Source organism: Pungitius pungitius, chromosome 1, assembly GCF_949316345.1.
Source record: "Pungitius pungitius chromosome 1, fPunPun2.1, whole genome shotgun sequence".
In the NCBI taxonomy this organism is placed as follows: domain Eukaryota; kingdom Metazoa; phylum Chordata; class Actinopteri; order Perciformes; family Gasterosteidae; genus Pungitius; species Pungitius pungitius.
Genome location: NC_084900.1, coordinates 35,429,698 through 35,448,939, shown reverse-complemented (window position 1 = coordinate 35,448,939; position 19,242 = coordinate 35,429,698). Strand labels below are relative to the sequence as shown.

The following is a 19,242-nucleotide window of genomic DNA, read 5'->3' as shown; positions in this document are numbered from 1 at the left end:
TAATCTATCCAAAAAAGTCCAAAATTCAAATGTACTTTTCAGAGTTCACAGTTGGAGCTTTTAACATAGAGTCAATGGATTAAAGGACAACAGCTGCTGCAGTGCTCTGAGGTCACATTCAGTCAAAGGCATGAGAACCACTAAGGATGCTCGCAGCATCACAGGAGATCCAAAGGTCTGAAGGAATGTCAGATGTACCAGGCCTGCAATACATGGGAAAATCCTCACAATTCAAGATCCATTTCATTTGAAGGAAAAAAAAAAAAAAACACAGGAGCATTTGCCCTCAATTTTGAGCATTTTAAAGTCAAATGCACCAATTTGGTGCATTTTAAAGAGGCTAGATAATCAATTTAGTGCCCTAAAAGCCTAACAAATTTAACTACAAAACAAAATTGGTTGTTAATATAAATGTGATGACAAAGCAAAAAAAAGTCACTCTCATGTGTTGTTTAGGAGGCAGGCTTCACGATTCAAGACGGTCAGCTGGGGGGCCTACATCGCCCCGACGACACAACACAGCTCGGGAAGCGGTCACCTCGACCCAGGCCATTCAAGTAGCACCATGATGGACCACTAGAGAGGAGGCCAAAGAGGACCCACCTTTTTAAGAATGGGGGGCCATGGCCATCCTCAAATCATCCAGTATGGTTTGACAGGGGAGTCAAGGAAACAAATCCCTACTAAATAAACACGTTTATCGTTTACTTAACGCACCAAACTACAAGAAGTAACTTCAGGGAAGCAGGATTGTACACCGGTGTTGTGTCATCTCTGGCTATGGGTGACCTGCGGGTCATGAAAAGTGCAGCTGCAGGCCAGGCAACCGTTGGGCTATGCTGTGATGTCTATCAAGTGTTTGACCCTCTTTCTTTGGACGTGCCAAGTAGGTAGTGATGGAGGTAAAGTAATACTGGGATAATCGCAAATCCTGCGTTTGATTTCAAATCAAAAGTGCGACAAGTGTAAAAACACGCAGTTCATAACCAAACTGTGGCGATCCTACGTGACCCGTCGCTCATTATGGGAAACGCCACATCAGTCACAGGACGGGGGACCCGGGGAGAAGACGTGCTGCAGACACCCCCACGTCGGTGCAGCCCTTACTGGAGCTGTGTGTGGTTTCCACTTGCAGGTAGCCGCTGATCGATGAAGTGTAAAAACTGCACTATATTAAATACAGGCCACATTCTCCAGAAGGTTCTAAGCAACACGCTTGTGTTTTCTTTTTTTAAAGGTTTACCCACACTCCATTACTCAAACACTTATGCAGTGCACACTTTGTGACCCTTGATTTACTAGTTCTAATAGTAAGTGCTTTACAGTTTTTGTTAACTGTAACTAAAAGGCCAAAGTCTAACGGTCTCATTTTGAAAGAACAATATTAGATTTTCATCCCTTGAACAATGGTTGATGACATTTGGTTATTTCATCAATAGTCAGTCCCTGTCTACTGATATACTTGAACACAATAGTGGGTGTAATGCTGGATGGTAAACTCATTAAGCTTCTGATATCAAACTGTGCCGTTTGCTGGGTCGATTTTTTTTCTTCTTTAAGTAAATATGCACAAAAAAAAAAAAGAAAACAGTACATCATTCACCAACCTCTCCAACTCTGAAAGGCTACTCCTAAACTAACGTTCTAAAATTTTCCATAAGGAAAGTGACATTCCTTGAAAACAGTAGCATCTTTCATGAGAAGGTAAAAGCAGATGCCTCTCAGCATGGGGCAGCACCTGTGGGGGGGGGGGGGGGGGGGTACAGCTCTGGCCAAGTTAGCAGTTCTCTACTTTGGTTGAAGTGACACCCTCTACATTTTCTCAAATTGTTTCCTTTTTAAATAACGAGGTAATACTGATGAGGTGATTTGTTGTGTTCAACAAAAATAAAAATAAACTAAGATTAGCATAATTAGCACTGACAGGCTAAAGTCACATTTGTTTTTACAATAAAGATCCCGTTCATGTTTTACCCTTTTTGTAAAAAAAAAAGCATGAGCAGGGTTCAAAGGCAACATTTTTTAGGGACAGAGCTGCTTACTGCTGAAAGGCCTGGTAGTAGTGAGGTAGGGAGCTGGAAGTGCTCATAGCAGGACTGCTGTATGCCTGAGGTAGCTGGCTGTGGTTATGGGCTCCAGGGCCTTGTGGTACATGAGCTGGTGGAGGCTGGAAGAAGAAAGGTCCTGGGGCCTGGGAAGACAGCCCGGAGGAGGAGGCTGGAGGAGAAGTGGTGGTGGTTGCAGGTGGATAGCTCATCATTAACCCCCCCATCCCCATGTGAGGGCTGTAGGGAGGCAGGCCGAAAGGCAAGAAGCCCAGCAGAGGCCCGAGGTCCATGTTAGTGGTGCAGGACAACTCCGGTGTAGAGATAGCAGGGCTCCTGGACAGGAGGTGGGGGTCACCGCCAGCGCCCACACCGTCACCCAGCACCTCCCTCTGAGGGGAGGCAGATGTAGAGGTAGAGGAGTTGACTGCACTCAGGTGAGGTGGGGGGGCACTCTGCAGGTCCAGCAGGAAACTGTCCACGTCGGTGCGAGGGTATGAGGTAGATCCGTGCTGGTATCTGGCCATGTTGCTGTAGGGTTGCTGCTGCGGAGCCACCGGGGGCTGCAGGTGATGGTGGTGAGTAGATTGGGGGGGCATGTGGCGAGCAACACCCATACTCGAGGACAAGGAGCCCTGCATAAGGCCCTGAGGGTGGCCCATCCCAGGTACCGGATTGGCCATGGGGTAGGAGTTGTACATGTCCCTGGGGAACGTCTCCATGGGCTCCTTGGACCCGGGGCCTACATCAGACGCCACGGGGCTCGGCTCGTCCTTCACGGAGCACTGGGTGGCCGCGGTGGGCTCAGCCACAGGGGTGCAGCCGGGGGGCATCAAGCCCGACTCCTGGGCATGGCTCTTCTTCAAATGGCGAGTCAGATGGTCTCTGCGGCCAAAGCGCTGTGCGCATCGTGGGCACAGAAAGTCACGGCGCCCCGTGTGCACCACGGCGTGACGTCGCACATCCTTACGGGTGTAAAAGCGCCGGTCGCATCGCTCACACGAGTACTTCCTCTCCCTCACTGGCACAGTGGCGGCAGAGCTGTCATCGGAGGGCGGAGGCCTGTCGATGTGGCTGCCCAGGTGCTCCAGCAGGGACGGCGACCCCTCTGCACAGGGCAGGCCTGATGCAGAGCTGTGGGCTGCCACCAAGTGGCGTCTGTACCCCAGCTGGGTGTTGTACTGCTTTCCACACTCCTGGCAGTGGAAGAGATGCCTGCTAGCTGGGTGGCTCTCCTGCAGCTGGCTCTTCAGATGGTCCTGCTGGTGAAACATGGTCTAACAGAAGAAACAGTATTGGCTGTGCTGCTGCACATGGACTCTGGCCAAGAGCCGGAGCAGACACAGGCCAGACTCATGAGGATCCTCCAGAGAGCTGACCATCAGCCTACCGACCTCTTGTCGTTTTGTTAACTCAGAGGGCTCGAATTGATCCTAAGAGCTGTTTGTTGACTGTTTGATGGTCTCTTGTGGCAATGACTAGTGGTCTGTCCTGCCTCACTGGGGCAAGCCTGTGTCCAGCACTTGGTTTCTGTGACAGCAGCTGCCATAGCAACCCCAAAAGGGCTGCGGTGATGAGGAGTTGTGGAAGCTCTGACTGGGTCTGTGTGTTTCCTGAGAAGAGCTCTTGTGTTGGTCTACTTGAGTATTCAGCAGGCCTGAATGCCACAATCACAGAGGCAGCTTGATATCGGTACAGACCTGAAAACACAAGAAAGAAAGTGTTATTTTGTGAATGATGAATCGGCTTAAATGCTGTGCTGGATGAGCTATTTATTTAATAAGTACGACCTACAAGGTTGGCTCTGCCAAAGAGTGCCTGTCCCCTCCCCTGGAAGGTTTTTTCAAATTTCGCGGGACGCGTTGAGATCGCAAGAGAATTTTTACAACAACAAAAAAAGGTATAAATTCCCAGGCTTATCTCCCCCATGGAAATGTTCCTTTCCCTAATCTCCTCCAATCGTGCAATATGAATACAGTGAGGCAACAAAGGGTGCATCTGACCCAGGTCAACAGGTCAAGGACCCTCCTGCTTTAGGGTTCTTACACTAAGTGGTCCGACATGACCGCTCTGTAGTAAATCTTTGTGCTATAGAGAAAGTATGTTTATTCGAGGTATTTTTTATATTCTATATCTGGTCATAGTTTACTTGGAAACCGTTTTCTATTCTGGTTCAATTCAATTCATTTTATTTTATTTTGTACACCCCAAAATCGCAAATTAGCCTCCGAGGGCTTTACAGTCTGTACACATGCAACATGCTCTGTCCTGAAACCCCGAATGGTCCTAGAACGCCTTATAAAAATAGGTTTAGGGGATCAGCATTAATGCTAGGATTCTAAAAATGATGCTGAAAGCTCACATGGAGTAATATTCAGCTGCATCTAGTAACATAATGGTGCGTTCATCCTCTACTACTCTAAAAATAACTACTGGGCCAACCATATATTATGCTCAAATGTAATCTTGTAAAATAAATCTGAGAATGAAATAAAAGTGTTGTCACAACAGCATAAAAATAAAAAAATCAGCAGAATTTACACCATAGAAACATGAATGTATCTCATAAAAATCTTATATCACCCAATCACTATTGGGTTTTTAATTCAACAACCAATATGAATAACATTTTTTTCCCTGGGGTATTTAATTCAAATTGACTACGGTCAAGTGATTTAGTTTGATTATACGATTAAGAATAGCCAACCGTTTATACGTCTTTATGTAGTCATCAAGGGACTATCAAATCCAATAACAATATTTGTTATTACTGATTATTCAAACTATAACTGGATGAATTATAAATAGGAGGCACTCTAATAAATGAATATCCTTTTATATGGATAAAATGAGTTGCTTTTAATAATCATCACAGTCAAACAGATGAGACGCACTGTTTTTCAATTGACAGTAAGAAAAATATAGAGATCCAATTCTGTCCATTTATTGAGAACGGTTCTGGTAAATTTCTCTTTTGGAAAACGGAAAAAAACTACTTTTAAAACAAATCTAGCCTTTGTTCTGTTGTATAAAAATTACCGAAGATTCCAGCCTAATTTTATATATCTTTAAGTAGATCTAAAAAAATATGTCATCATAAAAGTCATGACTAGTGATGACAGCAAAAGATGGACAACCGAAAAACATGGTAAAGGAAACCAGCTTCATGTGGCATACCGGGTCAGAACCAGGAGTAACCTTCACCCAGAACCGCTCCCTGGGTCATGTAGCACTCTGATGGACACCCATCAGCAGTCAAACCAACCAATTACCTCTAAAAGCAACATTGCTGCCTTTAAAGACTTTAATTGCACTGTTCCACTAAGATCGATTTTATTGAAACTTGTACCATTATCAATACTTATCGGTTTCTTTTCTTATCGATAGTCATCACTTATTTTCTGTTTATTTTGGGAGGAGAAAAGAATGAATCATTTAAACGCCAACAACAAAGGTGCATTTTAGGAGTGGTTCCTCGTTGGAGCTGATCGCGCATCTTTAGCCTGTTGGACTCTTGTTTGGCATCGCTACCGTCACCTGGAACAGTGTAACGTGGAGGGCTGTAGATTCAGGGGGGGGAGGCCATGTCAGAGACCATTGAGTGCATATTAGATCATCTGAATATACACACACACATCTCCGTGCATTTGTATCCCCGCCTGGGAGTGCGGGGGGCGATGATGGGAGCTGGTAGTGCCATCTTGTGGGTCCTCGGCATGGAGCCGCCGCACGGCTTTAATGCCCGCACCGTCCCCCGGTCAGCCCTCTCTGGCCCGGAGTTACGCTCCACGCCAACACGCTGGTACCGTAGCGGAAGAATAACGTGCAGGCGGCCTGGTAAAGGCTCCCCAGAGGAGGATGCAGCCGTGAAGTGGTGGGACGGGGTCATTACCGGACCGGGCTACGTTTCCCTGCTAGCTCGGCTCGGCTCGACTCGAGTCACTAAACTCGGCAGCGGAGGCGAAGCGGGTTTAATGTTCGGATGGTAGCATGTAGGAGGCTAGTGTAACGTGGAGAGAAGCCACCTAGCAGCGCTAGCACGTCCACGAGAGCAGTAAGCGGCTCGCGGAGCAGCGTGCTGCGGGAAAAACAAAAGAGGAGCGCTTTACCAAGTTGTTTCAGAGTTGTTCTTACAGGAGCTAACTCCCGTAGATGTTACCGAGCAGGCTAAAACTCCCGCTCAGCGACACGGACACGGACACAACGCCACTTACCGACGGAACCGCGGCCCAGTTCCCTCTCCAGCCTCCGTCCCGGCTCGATGTGGACATTTTGGAACAAGTTTTAAAGATGTTTGTTAAGAGTTCGGGCCTCGACTGCTGGGCGCCGCGTTGGAAGCCATGCATTCTGGGAGAGTGACGTCACGCCCGATCCATCACTCCACACGCGCGCGCGCGCGCGCACACACAGACACACACACACACACACGCGTATTAAAAAGAAACAAAACAAAATAAACCTCCAAATTTCAAAGTAAACGGAAACCATGTTAAAATATTCTATTATTTACGATGAAATTAGGTCCAAAGTAATAATACTGTTAGCTAACATATGGTAATAAAAGACACAAAAGTAAAGTAAAGGGATGGTGGGGGTATTTCTCCAAAAAAAAAATTGCACACGTGAGCCGATTCCACCTGACGGAGGGCAATGACACAAAAGTGACCCATCCCATTTTCCAAAAGCCCATGTGATGTTGTCAAATTTCCAACCAACTAACTGGCTAATGGTGCTCAGCTATGTGAAAAGGCTCTTTCCTATGTGGAAATGTAGCATAACCCTCAGACTAAATTGTATCCAACCACCAGCTATCACATTCATCTTTGTTTGGAATAAATATTGTTTGAAAGTAATAAAACAATTTATCAATCAGGAAATGTTTATTGCCATTATATGTTCGACATACATGGAGTTTGACTTGGCGGTGGGTGCATGACATAAGACAGTACAGACAGTATTCTTTGCCCTACTTGTGTGGTGGCTGCCTAGTGTTTATTTTCCACGTGTCCAATTTCTCTGGTGTTTCGTATCATCCACTGGAAAACACTCACATACGTGCAGAAAGAAAACATATCCAGTGCTTAGTCAGCCTAAGCCTTGTGTTATTGTAACATTATTCTGAATCAAACGACATTTTGGTGCTGGAATAGGTGCACTCTATTTGTATAAAGCATGTGGATAATATATCATTTGTGCGTGGGGGATAAAGCTGGGCTCAATCTGAAACAATACAATATGATGCCCGGTACGTAGCATCTGTTCAAATGTACTATTTGAATGCTCAGGGCTGTACGTTGTTTTGTTGCATTCCTGCGGAGGGTTTGACCTTTGACCTGGTTGTTGCATTCCAAAGAGGCTTGTCCTGCAGCAGCACCAGCCCTGCACTCACATTGCTCCTGTGCTAGAGGAAGAGAGAGAGACGATGTGTGTTCAGCTAGTTTAGACGAGGCACGGCGACAATTAGCAGAGACTAGCAGACGACATCGCATCGTCCCGAGGAAGAAAAAAAAAAAAAGATCGCCTTGTTCTGGCTCTTCACAGCTAACCTAGAACGTAGCATTAGTTAGCCATTTTGCTAAAGAGCTAAACCGCCATCGCAGTGAGGTTGCTTTGTAGACACACAGCAGGATAGCCGCAGACACCAGCGCAGAGGAGATGAAGGACAAACAAAAGAGAAAGAAGGAGCGGACCTGGGCTGAGGCAGCTCGCATGGTAAACCGTCTGTTTGACTAGCTGCATGTACATTGTGTATAAATTGATGTGAAGTGATGGATCCAAGTGTGTTGTGTTCATTCTTCTCTCGACCACCGCGTAGACTGTGCTGTAAAATCGGATCGGTTCGCCATTCGCAGTGCTAGCCCAGCCAGAAGGAAGGCTATGTTTAGATTGAAGCCACTTGCGGGTACATTTTAAATGTGCTGCATGTCTGTGTGGCCACTGACCCGAGGAGCTACGCAACATGCTAACGCTGGCTAGCACGCTAACATCCACCGCTCCTGTTCTGTGCTCTTTGTTTGCTAGGCAGCAGGCTAGCTAGCCCTACGCTAGTTACCTTCTGAACAACTAGAGATACGCGGCCATTCCATGCACTCATTGTGAGCCAGCCCGTCAATAAAACGTGACACAGTATGACTGGAACATCTAACATTGTTTAACAGTCTCGATTAGAGGTAACGTAGATGATTATGCTGACCATAAAACATGCTAACGTTAGCGCAGCTAACGTAACGGCTAACGTTAGCCTACTCGGCTGTATTGTGAATACAGATGAGCACGGAATGCTGCAGGGAATAACAGAAGCCACACCAACGTCAGATAACGCTAAAGCCACCATGCTGCTCCGAAGCATCGGAAAGAAAGCAAAGCGGCGATCAAGGAAATAGGTGCTGTCACATGAAACGGATGAAGACGAACGCTAACCCTAGAAAACTATTATTCCCCCAACGTAACTCTCTTCCACTTAATGTAAATTATTTGGCTAGAGGAGCTTCTTGGATTAGTCCCAGCTGGGGTTGTGTGGCGTGCTGGTACGGTGTGGTCACCCAGTGTCCTGGCTGGACTACGTTAGCTACCTGGCTCTGTTTTGGGCGGAGAGGCCCTTTCTGCTCCTACAGCTGGTGGAGAAGGGAACCCATTCAAAGGGCTCCTGCATACAATCAAAGGTGTTCTACCCCCTCCTGTGGATAGATGGCCAGTTAAAGAAGTAGTTGGTAGTTTTTAAAGCCCATCCCTGGGTTTGACTGACCGGATGAAGTACATGGTGCATGTTCATATGGGTTCACATCTCACTATAATGCTGGTGGATGTCAGCCCTGTGCACTATGGTCACATCAGGAACAAAAGAACCAAGATGTATATCAAAATACAATACTGTGATGCGTATGGGTCCAATGCCGTGGTAGTGGTCTGACAGCCTTTAGCATCATGCTACAGGGGGAAGGAACCCCCTGTGATTTCGACTTATTTTACAATCCATTGTCTTGGGCAGAGCCGAGCCCCGAGGTGCCTGCTGTCTACACGCAGTGAGTCCCAAATAGTGCCTAATGACACCCCAACGCATAATCCAAACTTTCCAACGTAAACCAGCATTTAAGCACGTGTCTATTGCATTCATCTTTCACCAATAAGAGGGTGTGTAAAGCGCTCAGTCGGAGTTCGACTGCTGAGAACACTGGTATGTGGCCACAGTGGAAGATGGTGGGTTACTGGTGTCCCTCAGATTACACCAACGTTTAAGTCAGCTGAGACATGGAGCTGTTATTATTTAGAAAGCCATTTTTAAATGCATGGCAGTGTTTAAGGTAATGTTAATGTTTTTGCTCTATTTTCTAACCAGATTTCACTCTTCTGTGGTGAATGTATGAAAACGCTCTTGCAGTTAAACGGCATTAAGCTGCAACTCTGCACACTTGGCCAATTGGAGCATTCCAGATGATCCGTTTTGAGGGCTGCACTCACCTTTTAGAACGTTTTTTAATCAAGGGTTTTCTGTTGTCCCTTAATCAAGCAAAGCCCATAGTTTCTATAGTAGGAAGGAAATCGGTTTGCTCTCGTCTTAACCTCTACATGAACACAATGTGAATAATTTCCCCTCACCTTTTCAATGATGGCATGTGTATTATAATGCTTTGAGTCGCCAGAAGACTAGAGAATGGCGCTTTAACAGACCATTATAACCCCATGAGCCGGTTAATTTATCTTTTTAGAACCCAAGACCCAAGTATAGCATAAGGTAAAAGCCTGGCCCATAGCTGTTCCATCAGATACAAGGTGTAGGAAAAGTACCAGGAATCACTTCTGAGGCGACATCCTGTCCGTTTTCTCGAGGTAAATTAAGAAATATGGATGTGTAACCGGCTGCATTGTTACCAGGATATCGGCGTGTCCATATTTGAACTAGAGTTGCATCCATCTCATTTTTCTGTTTCAGTGATTGATTTTGCATATCTTGACATATCGATACTGGTACCAAGTATCACATTACATCCTATTGCATCCATAGTAATGTTATCAAGCTTCACTCACTCGTAATGTTCTTAAAATACCCTCAAACCGACCAAGAGTGATGCGCCATAAGATATGAATAAGTAGGCGTGTCACAATATGATGAATGTAATACTATTATAAAGTACTTGTTCGCTTGTGTACAATCCACTGAAAGCTTTCATGAGCTTAGAAGAAGCAGACCTCAGCACAGGGACTCTAGAGACAGGTTTTCACCTTCTGGTGTCACACAAAGGCCATTTCCGCTCTCGGACGTGCTCGGGAAAGTAATTCCCTTGGTTGTAGTCTTTTGCCTCACAGGTCGATGGCCCTAAATCCTACACACTGTTCCTTTTTTAAAATGGGACATGATCCGATTTACCTTTTTTCTCTCATGAAATGGGCTGAAAACAAGAGTTCAGGCAAATAAAGGGTAAACATACATATAATTGAAGTGTCATTTCATCCCAAGAACTCCCTTAATGTTCATCTACTAATAAAAATGTAATTCTAAAATATTTTAGGGGTTATGAAAGGTTTATTTTGCTCACTTAATGCTGTTCACGCCTTGATTCTTTTGTGTCAATGTTCTACATTTTTAACTTTCAAATATCAATCTAATCCAATCAAATTGTAGAGCGGGTTGTATATCATTCCCCTAAATGCTGCTTTGCTGATTATTGTTTTCTTGCCACGTGGATGTTTTTCCAGGTCTTGGAGAACTTCTCTGATGCACCTATGACGCCGAAGCAGATCCTCCATGTCATCCAGACCAAGGGGCTCAAGGAAATGCGGTCAGACACAAACGCACACATAGGCATCGTAGTAATGTGAATGCATCAACTAAATTCAAGATCCATACGGCTGAAACTGATTAGTTAGTATTAGTATTCGAGTCTTATCGGGCCGAGATGTACCGCAAAACACTTGAGCCCACATTGCTCCTGCAGCTGTGACTACAGTGTGCGGCTGCTACTTCCTGATGGGCAGGTGGCACTGTGAAGGGCATCTCCTGTCTTCAGTGTGTGTGCATGATGACATGAAGCGTTAAAGTGCTCTGAGTGGTCAGCAGACTAGAAAAGAAAAGTCCATTTATCATTTATTGGTCCAGTCTTTTCAGTAGTGATGTCACACTTGTGCACCAACTGAAAGTGTGTTTCTGTGTGGTTCTAACTGATGTTTCTCATTGTCTCCCACGTGGACCACCTGTGCTGCTGCTGGATTAAACAGGAGGTAGGTTGGAGGGGCCGAGAGTTTTTATTACATATGTTATATATATATATATATATATATATGGCACAGTGTGCTTTCATGGTAGAGGCAAACACAATGAGCTCAATACCATTTCACCGCTAACCTGTAAGATCTGATCTGGCCATTCTCGTTGGCTTCCAGCGGCTCTAAACATGGCAGGAATCTCCCAACTAGCAATGCTAACACCGCTAACTATTGCAAAAGAGCCGGGAGAGTGAACATAGTTAACCTGATGGAGGTACTGATGCTCCTCACAGCGTTAAAGGCTATGAGAGCAGAGCGTGGGCCTCAGCTAGCATGCAGACAGTTTGAATCATGGAAACACATCTGAGGTGTACTGTTGGTCAACTTTCCCTGATGCTTTGTCATCGATGTCTTCCTAATGACTCTACATCATAACTTTCTTTTACTAATAGAATGTATGAATACAATGTTTGCTATGCCTCCTGCTATAATCAATATTTGGGCATACAGGTACACATTTCCTCATGTTCTAGGCCGCATTTGATCATGAATACCAATATTTACATCTAAGAATGTCATGAGAATCTACCTGACTGGGTAGAACCATCAGGGATGCAGAACTGCTCGAGTAGACCGGCCCACTTGCCTTGCAAAGGGAGTACACATGCAACAATGGCTGACATGTTATCAATATTCCTGTCACGTGTAGTATGTATCTTTTACCCCGTCAAATCGCCCAACATTATTCTTCAGGGATTTTGGGATGGCAACCTTTATTTTAATCAAAGCATGAAAACCAGGTAGAACTAGCAGAATGTTTTCAGATCGTAATGTGCCTGCATCTCCCCTGTGTCACATGACTTTTTAACTGAGTGTCACTGTGTCCAGTGGTACGGCACCGTTGGCCTGCCTGGTCACCATGCTCCACTCCCAGGTGAGGGGAGACCGAGTCAAGAACAGCATCTTCTTCAAGCTGCCTGGGCGGATGAGCCTGTTCACTCTCAAGGTAACATGATCGTCTTCACTCTGAATGCTTGTTGCTCATGTTATAAATGCTATATGGATTTTAAAAGGTCAATATAGTAGGCCAGTTCCACATGGAATATATTTGTTTGAGAAGTCTGCCTGTGGACCGACTTATTGATGTAATGCTCTAGTTCATGATACTCCTGAAGAGGATGCACACAGTCTAGTCAGGTAATCTGATTACATGTGAATTCAATTCCTATAACAGAGATGGCATCTTATGTTTTTAATGGCATAAACACACCACATCGTACATTCAACCCAGTGTTTCCCCATGGTTTACAACTTCAGGGAGGGGGGGTAGTGGTCACTCTGGTGCGCTCTGTGCCGCTGCTGCGTGGGAAAATAACAGGAAAACAAATTTGATTTAAAAATAGAATTCGACCCCTTTTCAACAGTTACGATCGTTTGTTTTTGTATAGTTCAACGGCCACTAAAATCAGTTCAGAGGCAGCTGTCTGACGTGCATCACACATGCAGAGAAGATTGTTGTTATTCCCCCACTGCAGAAGAACGCCCTCCAATGGACAAAGACGACCTCAGAGTCGGAGACTGCAGCGGAGCCGGCCAGCAGCACCTCGGCCTCCAGCAGCAGCACCCCGGCAGCAGGCGGCGTGGCCTCTGCCCCCCCCACCCAGTCTCCTGAGCAGGAAAGCTGCGACTCCACGGAGACCACGGCTGCTGCCAGTGGCGACAATGATGGTAAAACTACACCAAACACCAGGTGGGGGGGGGGGGGGGGTAGTTTCACGAAGCCATTCTATAAAACACTCTTTCTTTCCACCATGAAGCAGAGGAAATTGCTTCCATTGTATGGGTGCTCGTTTAGACCTCTGCATGAAGACCAGGCTAAACTCTTATATGGTTGAGGCTGAGTGGATGTTTTTCTCTGACCTGAAGCCTCGGTGGATGAGAGCTCGTCAAGCGCATCCTGCTCCGCTGAAGTGCCGGCTCCCAGCAACCAGCCCCAGACGCGCCTCAGCAGGGCGGCAGGGCAGCAAGGACGCACCGACACCCAGCAGACCCAGCACCCTCAGCACACTCAGACCAGACTGAGCCGCTCAAGACAGGTCAGCACCTTCCCCTTGTTTTCAAGTTGAATTCTAAAGGATGGAGTTCCTGAGAACTTAGAATATTATCCGTGTGCCCCTGTCTCACCGTGCGTTTGGACTTGATCTGTAGTGGGACAGGATAGCAGTGCTGCTTAACATACTGAGTGTACAACTGTCTCCTGTGTCCCCCTGTCCATTGGGCTACAGTCAGGGAGGCAGAGGAAGAAAGCAGTCATGATGCCCCGTGTTGTCCTCACCCCTCTTAAAGTGAACGGAGAGCATGTCCCCTCAGGTAAAAACCATCATTTAGTCTTGACAATGTCTGCATTGACAACACACATAATAACACAATAACACCCAACTGTTCAGATCTCTTCAATATCATAATTGATAAATGGGACCTGCAGCCAGAGCACAGCACTGTGGAGATTTAGCTAAGAAGTCAGTCATGTGTTCTTTCTGTGTCAGGCCCCATGAAGAGGAATCGAGGCGGGGTGGACGTAGACTTTGAAACACCAGGCTCAATCTTGGTCAACACCAACATCAGAGCCCTCATCAATGTGCGGACCTTCTCGGCCTTCCCCGCGCACTCGCAGCAGCAGCTGCTGCAGCTGCTGCCAGAGGTGGACCGTCAGGTAGGTTTTCTTTCTGTCCTTTCAGTTAATCCCCAACTTTCATCATCGGAGCCATTGCTATGTGCCTCTTCCCGCCAAAGATTCATCAACAACGACTATTACTGTTAGAATGAGCCAGCCCATTGATTTTTTTAGAATTGTGCATATGAATAAGATGCATGTGAGCAATAGTCCACTCTATTCCTCAGGTGCATGGGTCCATTGCTATTGATACATTGTGCTCTTACAGATTGGACCAGATGGTATGGCTAGACTGAGCAGCTCAGCTCTCAACAATGAGTTCTTCACCCATGCCTCCCAGAGCTGGAAAGAGAGGCTGGCGGAGGGTACGTGATCAGCCAATCGTGGGCATGTTCTGATATTTAACTGAGAGTTGGGCCAGTCAACAGTGCTGCCCAGCAATCGTTGTTGTGAATGAGAAATAGGCCGTTCAGTGTAAGTGCATGATCTTGGATGTGATTTGGGGAACGTCCTGTCTTTATACTGCTTCTGTTAGCACTGTTACTGCAAATGAAAATGAGCTGCTTATTTTAACAGCTGAACGGTGGCCACGTTGCGTTTCTACCAAGAATTATAGTGGTTATACAATTAGAAAGGTTCAGTCTTGCAGCTATTTATTTGAATCTTCACGTGTTTGACACATTTAGGTGAGTTCACCCACGAGATGCAGGTGCGTTTCCGGCAGGAAATGGAGAAAGAGAAGAAGGTAGAGGCGTGGAAGGAAAAGTTTTTTGAAGAGTACCATGGGCAAAAGTAAGAGCCAACCCATTTCATCCAAGTCTAAATCCACTGTTCATACAACAGCCATATTCATTTGTCAGATATGGGTCACTGGTATCATTTAGAAACGCTGAGATATGTTGGTCTGTTTTTCCATCTTTTCTTCTGCCATCCATGTAGTTTAGATGACTCGGTTATAACTTACCTCAGACAGGGTTATTGCATTATGCAAACAAATGTATGCCTCTCTAAAATGCACTAAAGCCTCGTTTATGTACCTGTAGGTCTGGTCTGACACAAGAGGAGTCCCTGAAGCTCACCATGAGTGAAGCCGGTGAAGTTGCAGCCGCTGTGCTGGACACTGATGTGGCGGCGGTGGCAACTGGTGCGCCCAAGAGACGCAGCGTTGGTCGACGGAGGAGAGATGGCAGGATGAGGAGACGCACGCGGGCTGACCTGCGTCGGCGCGCCCGTCGGACCCTTTGCAAGGCCGCCACTCCTCCAGCCCTGCAGTCTGCAGAAGCTGCTGAGGCCGGCGCCGCCCTGGACAGCCCGGCCGTTTCTATTGGCTCTCCCATGTCTGACAACACGATTGTTCAAGGGGAGGTGGTGCTGCAGGCCGAGTGTGGCGTGGAGCTCCCACCTGAGAGTGCCTCCATCGAGCCAAAGGCCTCTCCCACCCCCGAGCCAGAGCCAATCATATTGCCAGCCCCAACTGCCACTCCTGCACCGACTGCTACTCCCATTCCGACTCCAGCTGCCACTCCCGCACCAACTCCAGCTGCCACTCCCGCACCAACTCCCGAACCAATTACCACTCCCACACCCACTCCCACACCCACTCCCACACCCACTCCCAGCCCAGACTCCACAAGCGCTAATGAAGAGCCTGAAGCAGCAGAAGCAGAAGCAGCAGCAGCAGCAGCAGCCCGCCTGCTCCCAGAGGAGACTCTACCTGTACTGGCGTCCACCTCCTCCCCATCTTCTTCCTCCTCGTCCTCCTCTTCCTCCTCCTCTTCTTCGTCTTCGTCTGCCTCCTCGCCGGTTTCCTCACCCTCCTCACCTTCTGATAGACAGGGAGTGTTTGCTGCAGGCCTGGACTCCTCTTCATCCTCCTCAGCATCCTCCAGTGTCGCAGTCGTTGCCGACCCACTGGATGACACCGCCTCTGTGGTCACCTCCGTTACAGGAGGTACCACCACCAGCAGCCGCGAGAGTAGCCCCTCAGCCAGCCCAGCCGCCACCCCTGTGCCCAGCGCTCAGACCAAGGAGCAGAAGAGAAGGCCAGATGAGACTCCGGCCTTCTCTAGCTTTCCCGAAAAAAGGCCGCGGCTTGACGAGCGTCAGTCCTTTCGTACCACAATTGACGGTGTCCGCTCGGAGAAGCCGCAGCCGACAACAGAGGAGCCCAAGGTGCCGCCTATCCGGGTAAGACTGCACAAAAAGAATATACTACACTCAGCAATGACTTGTTGTCCAGATAGTTTAACTCGCTGTTCTTGTGTCTCTGCCCCAGATTCAACTGTCCAGAATCAAACCCCCCTGGGTCAAAGGCCACCCCACCTACCAGATCTGTCCCCGGATCGTGCCCCCCGGGGAGGGCTCGCGGCGGGCGGGGACGGGGGGTGCGCGCACCTTGGCGGACATCAAAGCCCGTGCCCAGCAAGCCCGGGCCCAGCGCGAGGCCGCTGCTGCTGTTGCAGCCTCTGGCGACGGGACAGGGGCGGTCGGGGTCAGGCTGCGGCCTGCTTCTGGGGTATCGGATAGCAGCAATGGACGACGAGCGCGAGAGCATCCAGGACCTATCGAGCCAGGAGGAGGAGGAGGAGGAGGAGGAGGAGGAAGAAGAAGAAGGGGAAGTGGTGGCATGGAGGAGCAGGGAACGTCTTCAGGCACAAATTCGTCTGGAACACAACTACAGCTTTTCAATGTAGAGCCGACACCTGAGCCAGCCTCCTCCCTGTCCACTACCTCAACCTCCATGTCCTTGGAGACTCTAAGCCCTCCTCAAGTGGAAGCGGGGTCAGAGGTCCTTGAGGAAGTAGAAACCACGTCAGCCGGTGTTCCGAGCTCCTCCAATGGGCTCACCGACCAGGCAGCGGACTCGCCCTCTCCAAAGGCCGAGGCGCCTGAGCCTGCTGCCTCCCCCGTAGAGATGGCTGACCACGGTTATTTAAAACCCTCTCTGGCTCCAACCTCCATCCCAGATTCTCTCCCTAGGTTTGGGGCTCAGGGTGTGGATGTGATTCAGACACTGGCAAGCTCCTGTCACTCCAAAGAGCAGGCACATGGGAGGGAGGCTGGGCTGGGTGGCGTTATCCATCATGGTTCCTACCACGTGGAATCCCAGGATGCAATCTCTCACTCCGCTGCAAAGAGACTACAAACAGAGACATCCTCCCCCCAACATGCAGACTCTGGTGGTGAGAAAGACAACGACGCTGGGACACATAGTGACTCCACGGAGACGGCTTCAGATTGTGAGAATGATCTCCAGGAGGATGAGCAGCAGCAGCAGCCTGAACAGGCTTGGTGCCCCCAAGTGAGCATCAAGCGAAACGGCCAACTGGTCATCCGCAGCCCTCCTCCCCAGAACCAGCATCCGGTCATCCAGGCCTACGTCTCCAGCCGCCACGGTCAGACCGTCATTCAGCCCTGCTTTCCCAATGGACTGCTTAACCCGCAGCACGGTGGTCTGCATTACCAGGACCACCAGTCTGCATCCCACCCACAGGGGGTGAGGGACACCAACGTTGTGGTCAAAATGGAGCCAGGAGAAGCTTCCAGTGAGAACCCCGCTGAAGAGGAGTATCATGGATGTTCAAAGGCCTCTGTCGCCCAGCCAACTGCTACCGCTGCATCCAAGAGACTGGCCAGCTCACTCAGGCTGGTATCCAGTGTAGAAGCCAACAACCCTTTGGTCACTCAGCTACTACAGGGCAGCCTGTCCCTGGAGAAAGTTCTACCTTCACACTCTGCCAACCGGCTGGAGATCAGCCGATTGGCAGGACCTCAACCCAGACCACCAATGGCACGGACCCCAGGGCCTCGCAACAGGCCAGAGGTCTTGGCTCAGTCTTCTGGCCCAGAACTGGCTGCAGCCTCTCAGATACCCAACCAGTTTCCAACAGGATGCCCAGTGTCCTGTTTGATGGAAGCGCCGTCTGCCACGCAGTATCAGTCTCAGCAGGCTCCCGGGGCTGTCCCGGTCATCACCTCTCTGCCACCCTCCTCGGCCTCCTCGTCCTTCATAAGAAAGTCCGACCTTAGCTCTCAGACTGCGTTGGAGTCTGCAGTTATAAAAGACCCCCAGGGTCCTCAGCCCTCGAAGGGGGTCAATGAAGACCGGCCCCAGACAGTCCACCGAACCATGCCTAATGGACCCCTTCCTCCCCATGCAGACCCCTGTCCCACAGAGGTGGCGCCTACTGTTAAGATCAACTGGCGACCCTCACATATTCAGCCCCATCCCTCACACCAGCTGCCGCTGTCTCCTACGCCCACAGTCAAAAATGAAGTAGGTGTGCGGCCCCCTTGCCAGGCTCTTGCCAAATCGTCCCCCATTAAAACCATGAGTGTTACAAAAAAGGAGCCGGGGGGCGCTGTGGACGGCTACCTGAGTGGAGGGGCGATGGAGGGACTCCTCAACATGGAGATGACTTTCGCCAGGATGGCAAAGAAGGAACACAGCAAAGCTACCTACTGCTCCGGCTCTCCCTCCTCCTCCCCCTCCGCCCTGCCCTTCCAGCTCTATGGGAAGTTCCCCAAGCATAGTGGTGTTGGAGGAGTAAGCTACACAGCCAACGTGTCAGTGATGGACAATGGCGGTTTCTCCCGGAGCATGGCAGACAGCGTGCTCCAGCTGCGCCCCTGCTTGTCCTCCAGCCAGACCACCCTTAGTATTCAGGCCTTTACTGACAGTACGGCGGACGAGGTGGCGCTCAAGTGCTCGTGCCGCCTCAAAGCCATGATCATGTGCCAAGGCTGCGGTGCCTTCTGCCACGACGATTGCATCGGGCCCTCCAAACTATGTGTGTCATGTCTGGTGGTGAGATAGTTTGTTGGAGGACCTGTGACTTCAGAACTGCTATCTGTAGAGCAGCAGCAGGCAGGCAGGGGGGGGGGGGAGGCTGGTGTATAGAAACCTGCTTTAGGGTGGAGCACACGCAAGGAGCCCCACAGGCAGGACTTGCCTTGTATAATATAATAAGTGGTCTGTATTTTTGTTGGTGCAAATTTTCTTTCCTTTTTTTTAGCTGTACTTTGTATATTATTGTTATTAATATTATTATCATAATTATTATTGTGAATTTAGGGCATGGTTGGTTTGTAAATTGTGCCTTTTTTTGTTTTATTTCCTCAAAAACATTTACCTCATCTTATCTTGCTCCACCAGTCATCATTTGGTGGGTGTCATTGTTTAGGTCTCCTGTTTCCTCACTAAACTGGGACCTACTGTTGTCTCTTTGCCCAAAGAAGTATTTTTTTAAACATTAAAATGAGTAAATGATGTTGCAATGCTTTTTGTTTTGACTTCTTTCATCGGTTCCCTTAAGCTGCCAC

The 19,242-nt window shown here is 48.4% G+C and overlaps 2 protein-coding genes across 3 annotated transcripts; one reads left to right on the top strand and one right to left on the bottom strand.

Annotated features, from left to right (window-relative positions):
* Nucleotides 1-1,984: 1,984 nt before the first annotated feature.
* On the bottom strand, nt 1,985-6,915 carry LOC119204596 (zinc finger protein PLAGL2-like). The gene is made up of 2 exons (XM_062566237.1): nt 6,260-6,915; nt 1,985-3,745 (listed from the first exon to the last, which is right to left on the bottom strand). The coding sequence occupies exon 2, from the start codon at nt 3,317-3,319 to the stop codon at nt 2,039-2,041; it is 1,281 nt and encodes a 426-aa protein (XP_062422221.1). The 5' UTR covers nt 3,320-3,745; nt 6,260-6,915; the 3' UTR covers nt 1,985-2,038.
* Nucleotides 6,916-6,979: 64 nt separating this feature from the next.
* Nucleotides 6,980-19,197, top strand: asxl1 (ASXL transcriptional regulator 1). 2 transcript variants are annotated; one of them, XM_037479493.2, is made up of 11 exons: nt 6,980-7,757; nt 10,740-10,823; nt 12,133-12,252; nt 12,782-12,974; nt 13,173-13,342; nt 13,532-13,616; nt 13,793-13,959; nt 14,189-14,285; nt 14,607-14,712; nt 14,964-16,107; nt 16,196-19,197. In XM_037479493.2, exons 1-11 carry the CDS (start codon nt 7,701-7,703, stop codon nt 18,734-18,736), a joined length of 4,764 nt encoding a protein of 1,587 aa, XP_037335390.2. In that variant the 5' UTR covers nt 6,980-7,700; the 3' UTR covers nt 18,737-19,197. The 2 variants fall into 2 exon arrangements, with proteins under 2 accessions (XP_037335390.2, XP_037335391.2); XM_037479494.2 differs by lacking the exons at nt 6,980-7,757; nt 10,740-10,823 and adding an exon at nt 10,871-11,261 and having other exon boundaries at nt 12,135-12,252.
* The last annotated feature ends 45 nt before the right edge of the window (nt 19,198-19,242 follow it).

Bases quoted from the DNA above. Each gene is read 5' to 3' on its own strand.
- LOC119204596 (XM_062566237.1), bottom strand. From the start codon at position 3,319: ATGTTTCACCAGCAGGACCATCTGAAGAGCCAGCTGCAGGAGAGCCAC.
- asxl1 (XM_037479493.2), top strand. From the start codon at position 7,701: ATGAAGGACAAACAAAAGAGAAAGAAGGAGCGGACCTGGGCTGAGGCA. The intron at 13,960-14,188 runs GTAGGTTTTCTT...GTGCTCTTACAG, and splicing joins TGCCAGAGGTGGACCGTCAG to ATTGGACCAGATGGTATGGC. The intron at 16,108-16,195 runs GTAAGACTGCAC...TCTCTGCCCCAG, and splicing joins CCAAGGTGCCGCCTATCCGG to ATTCAACTGTCCAGAATCAA.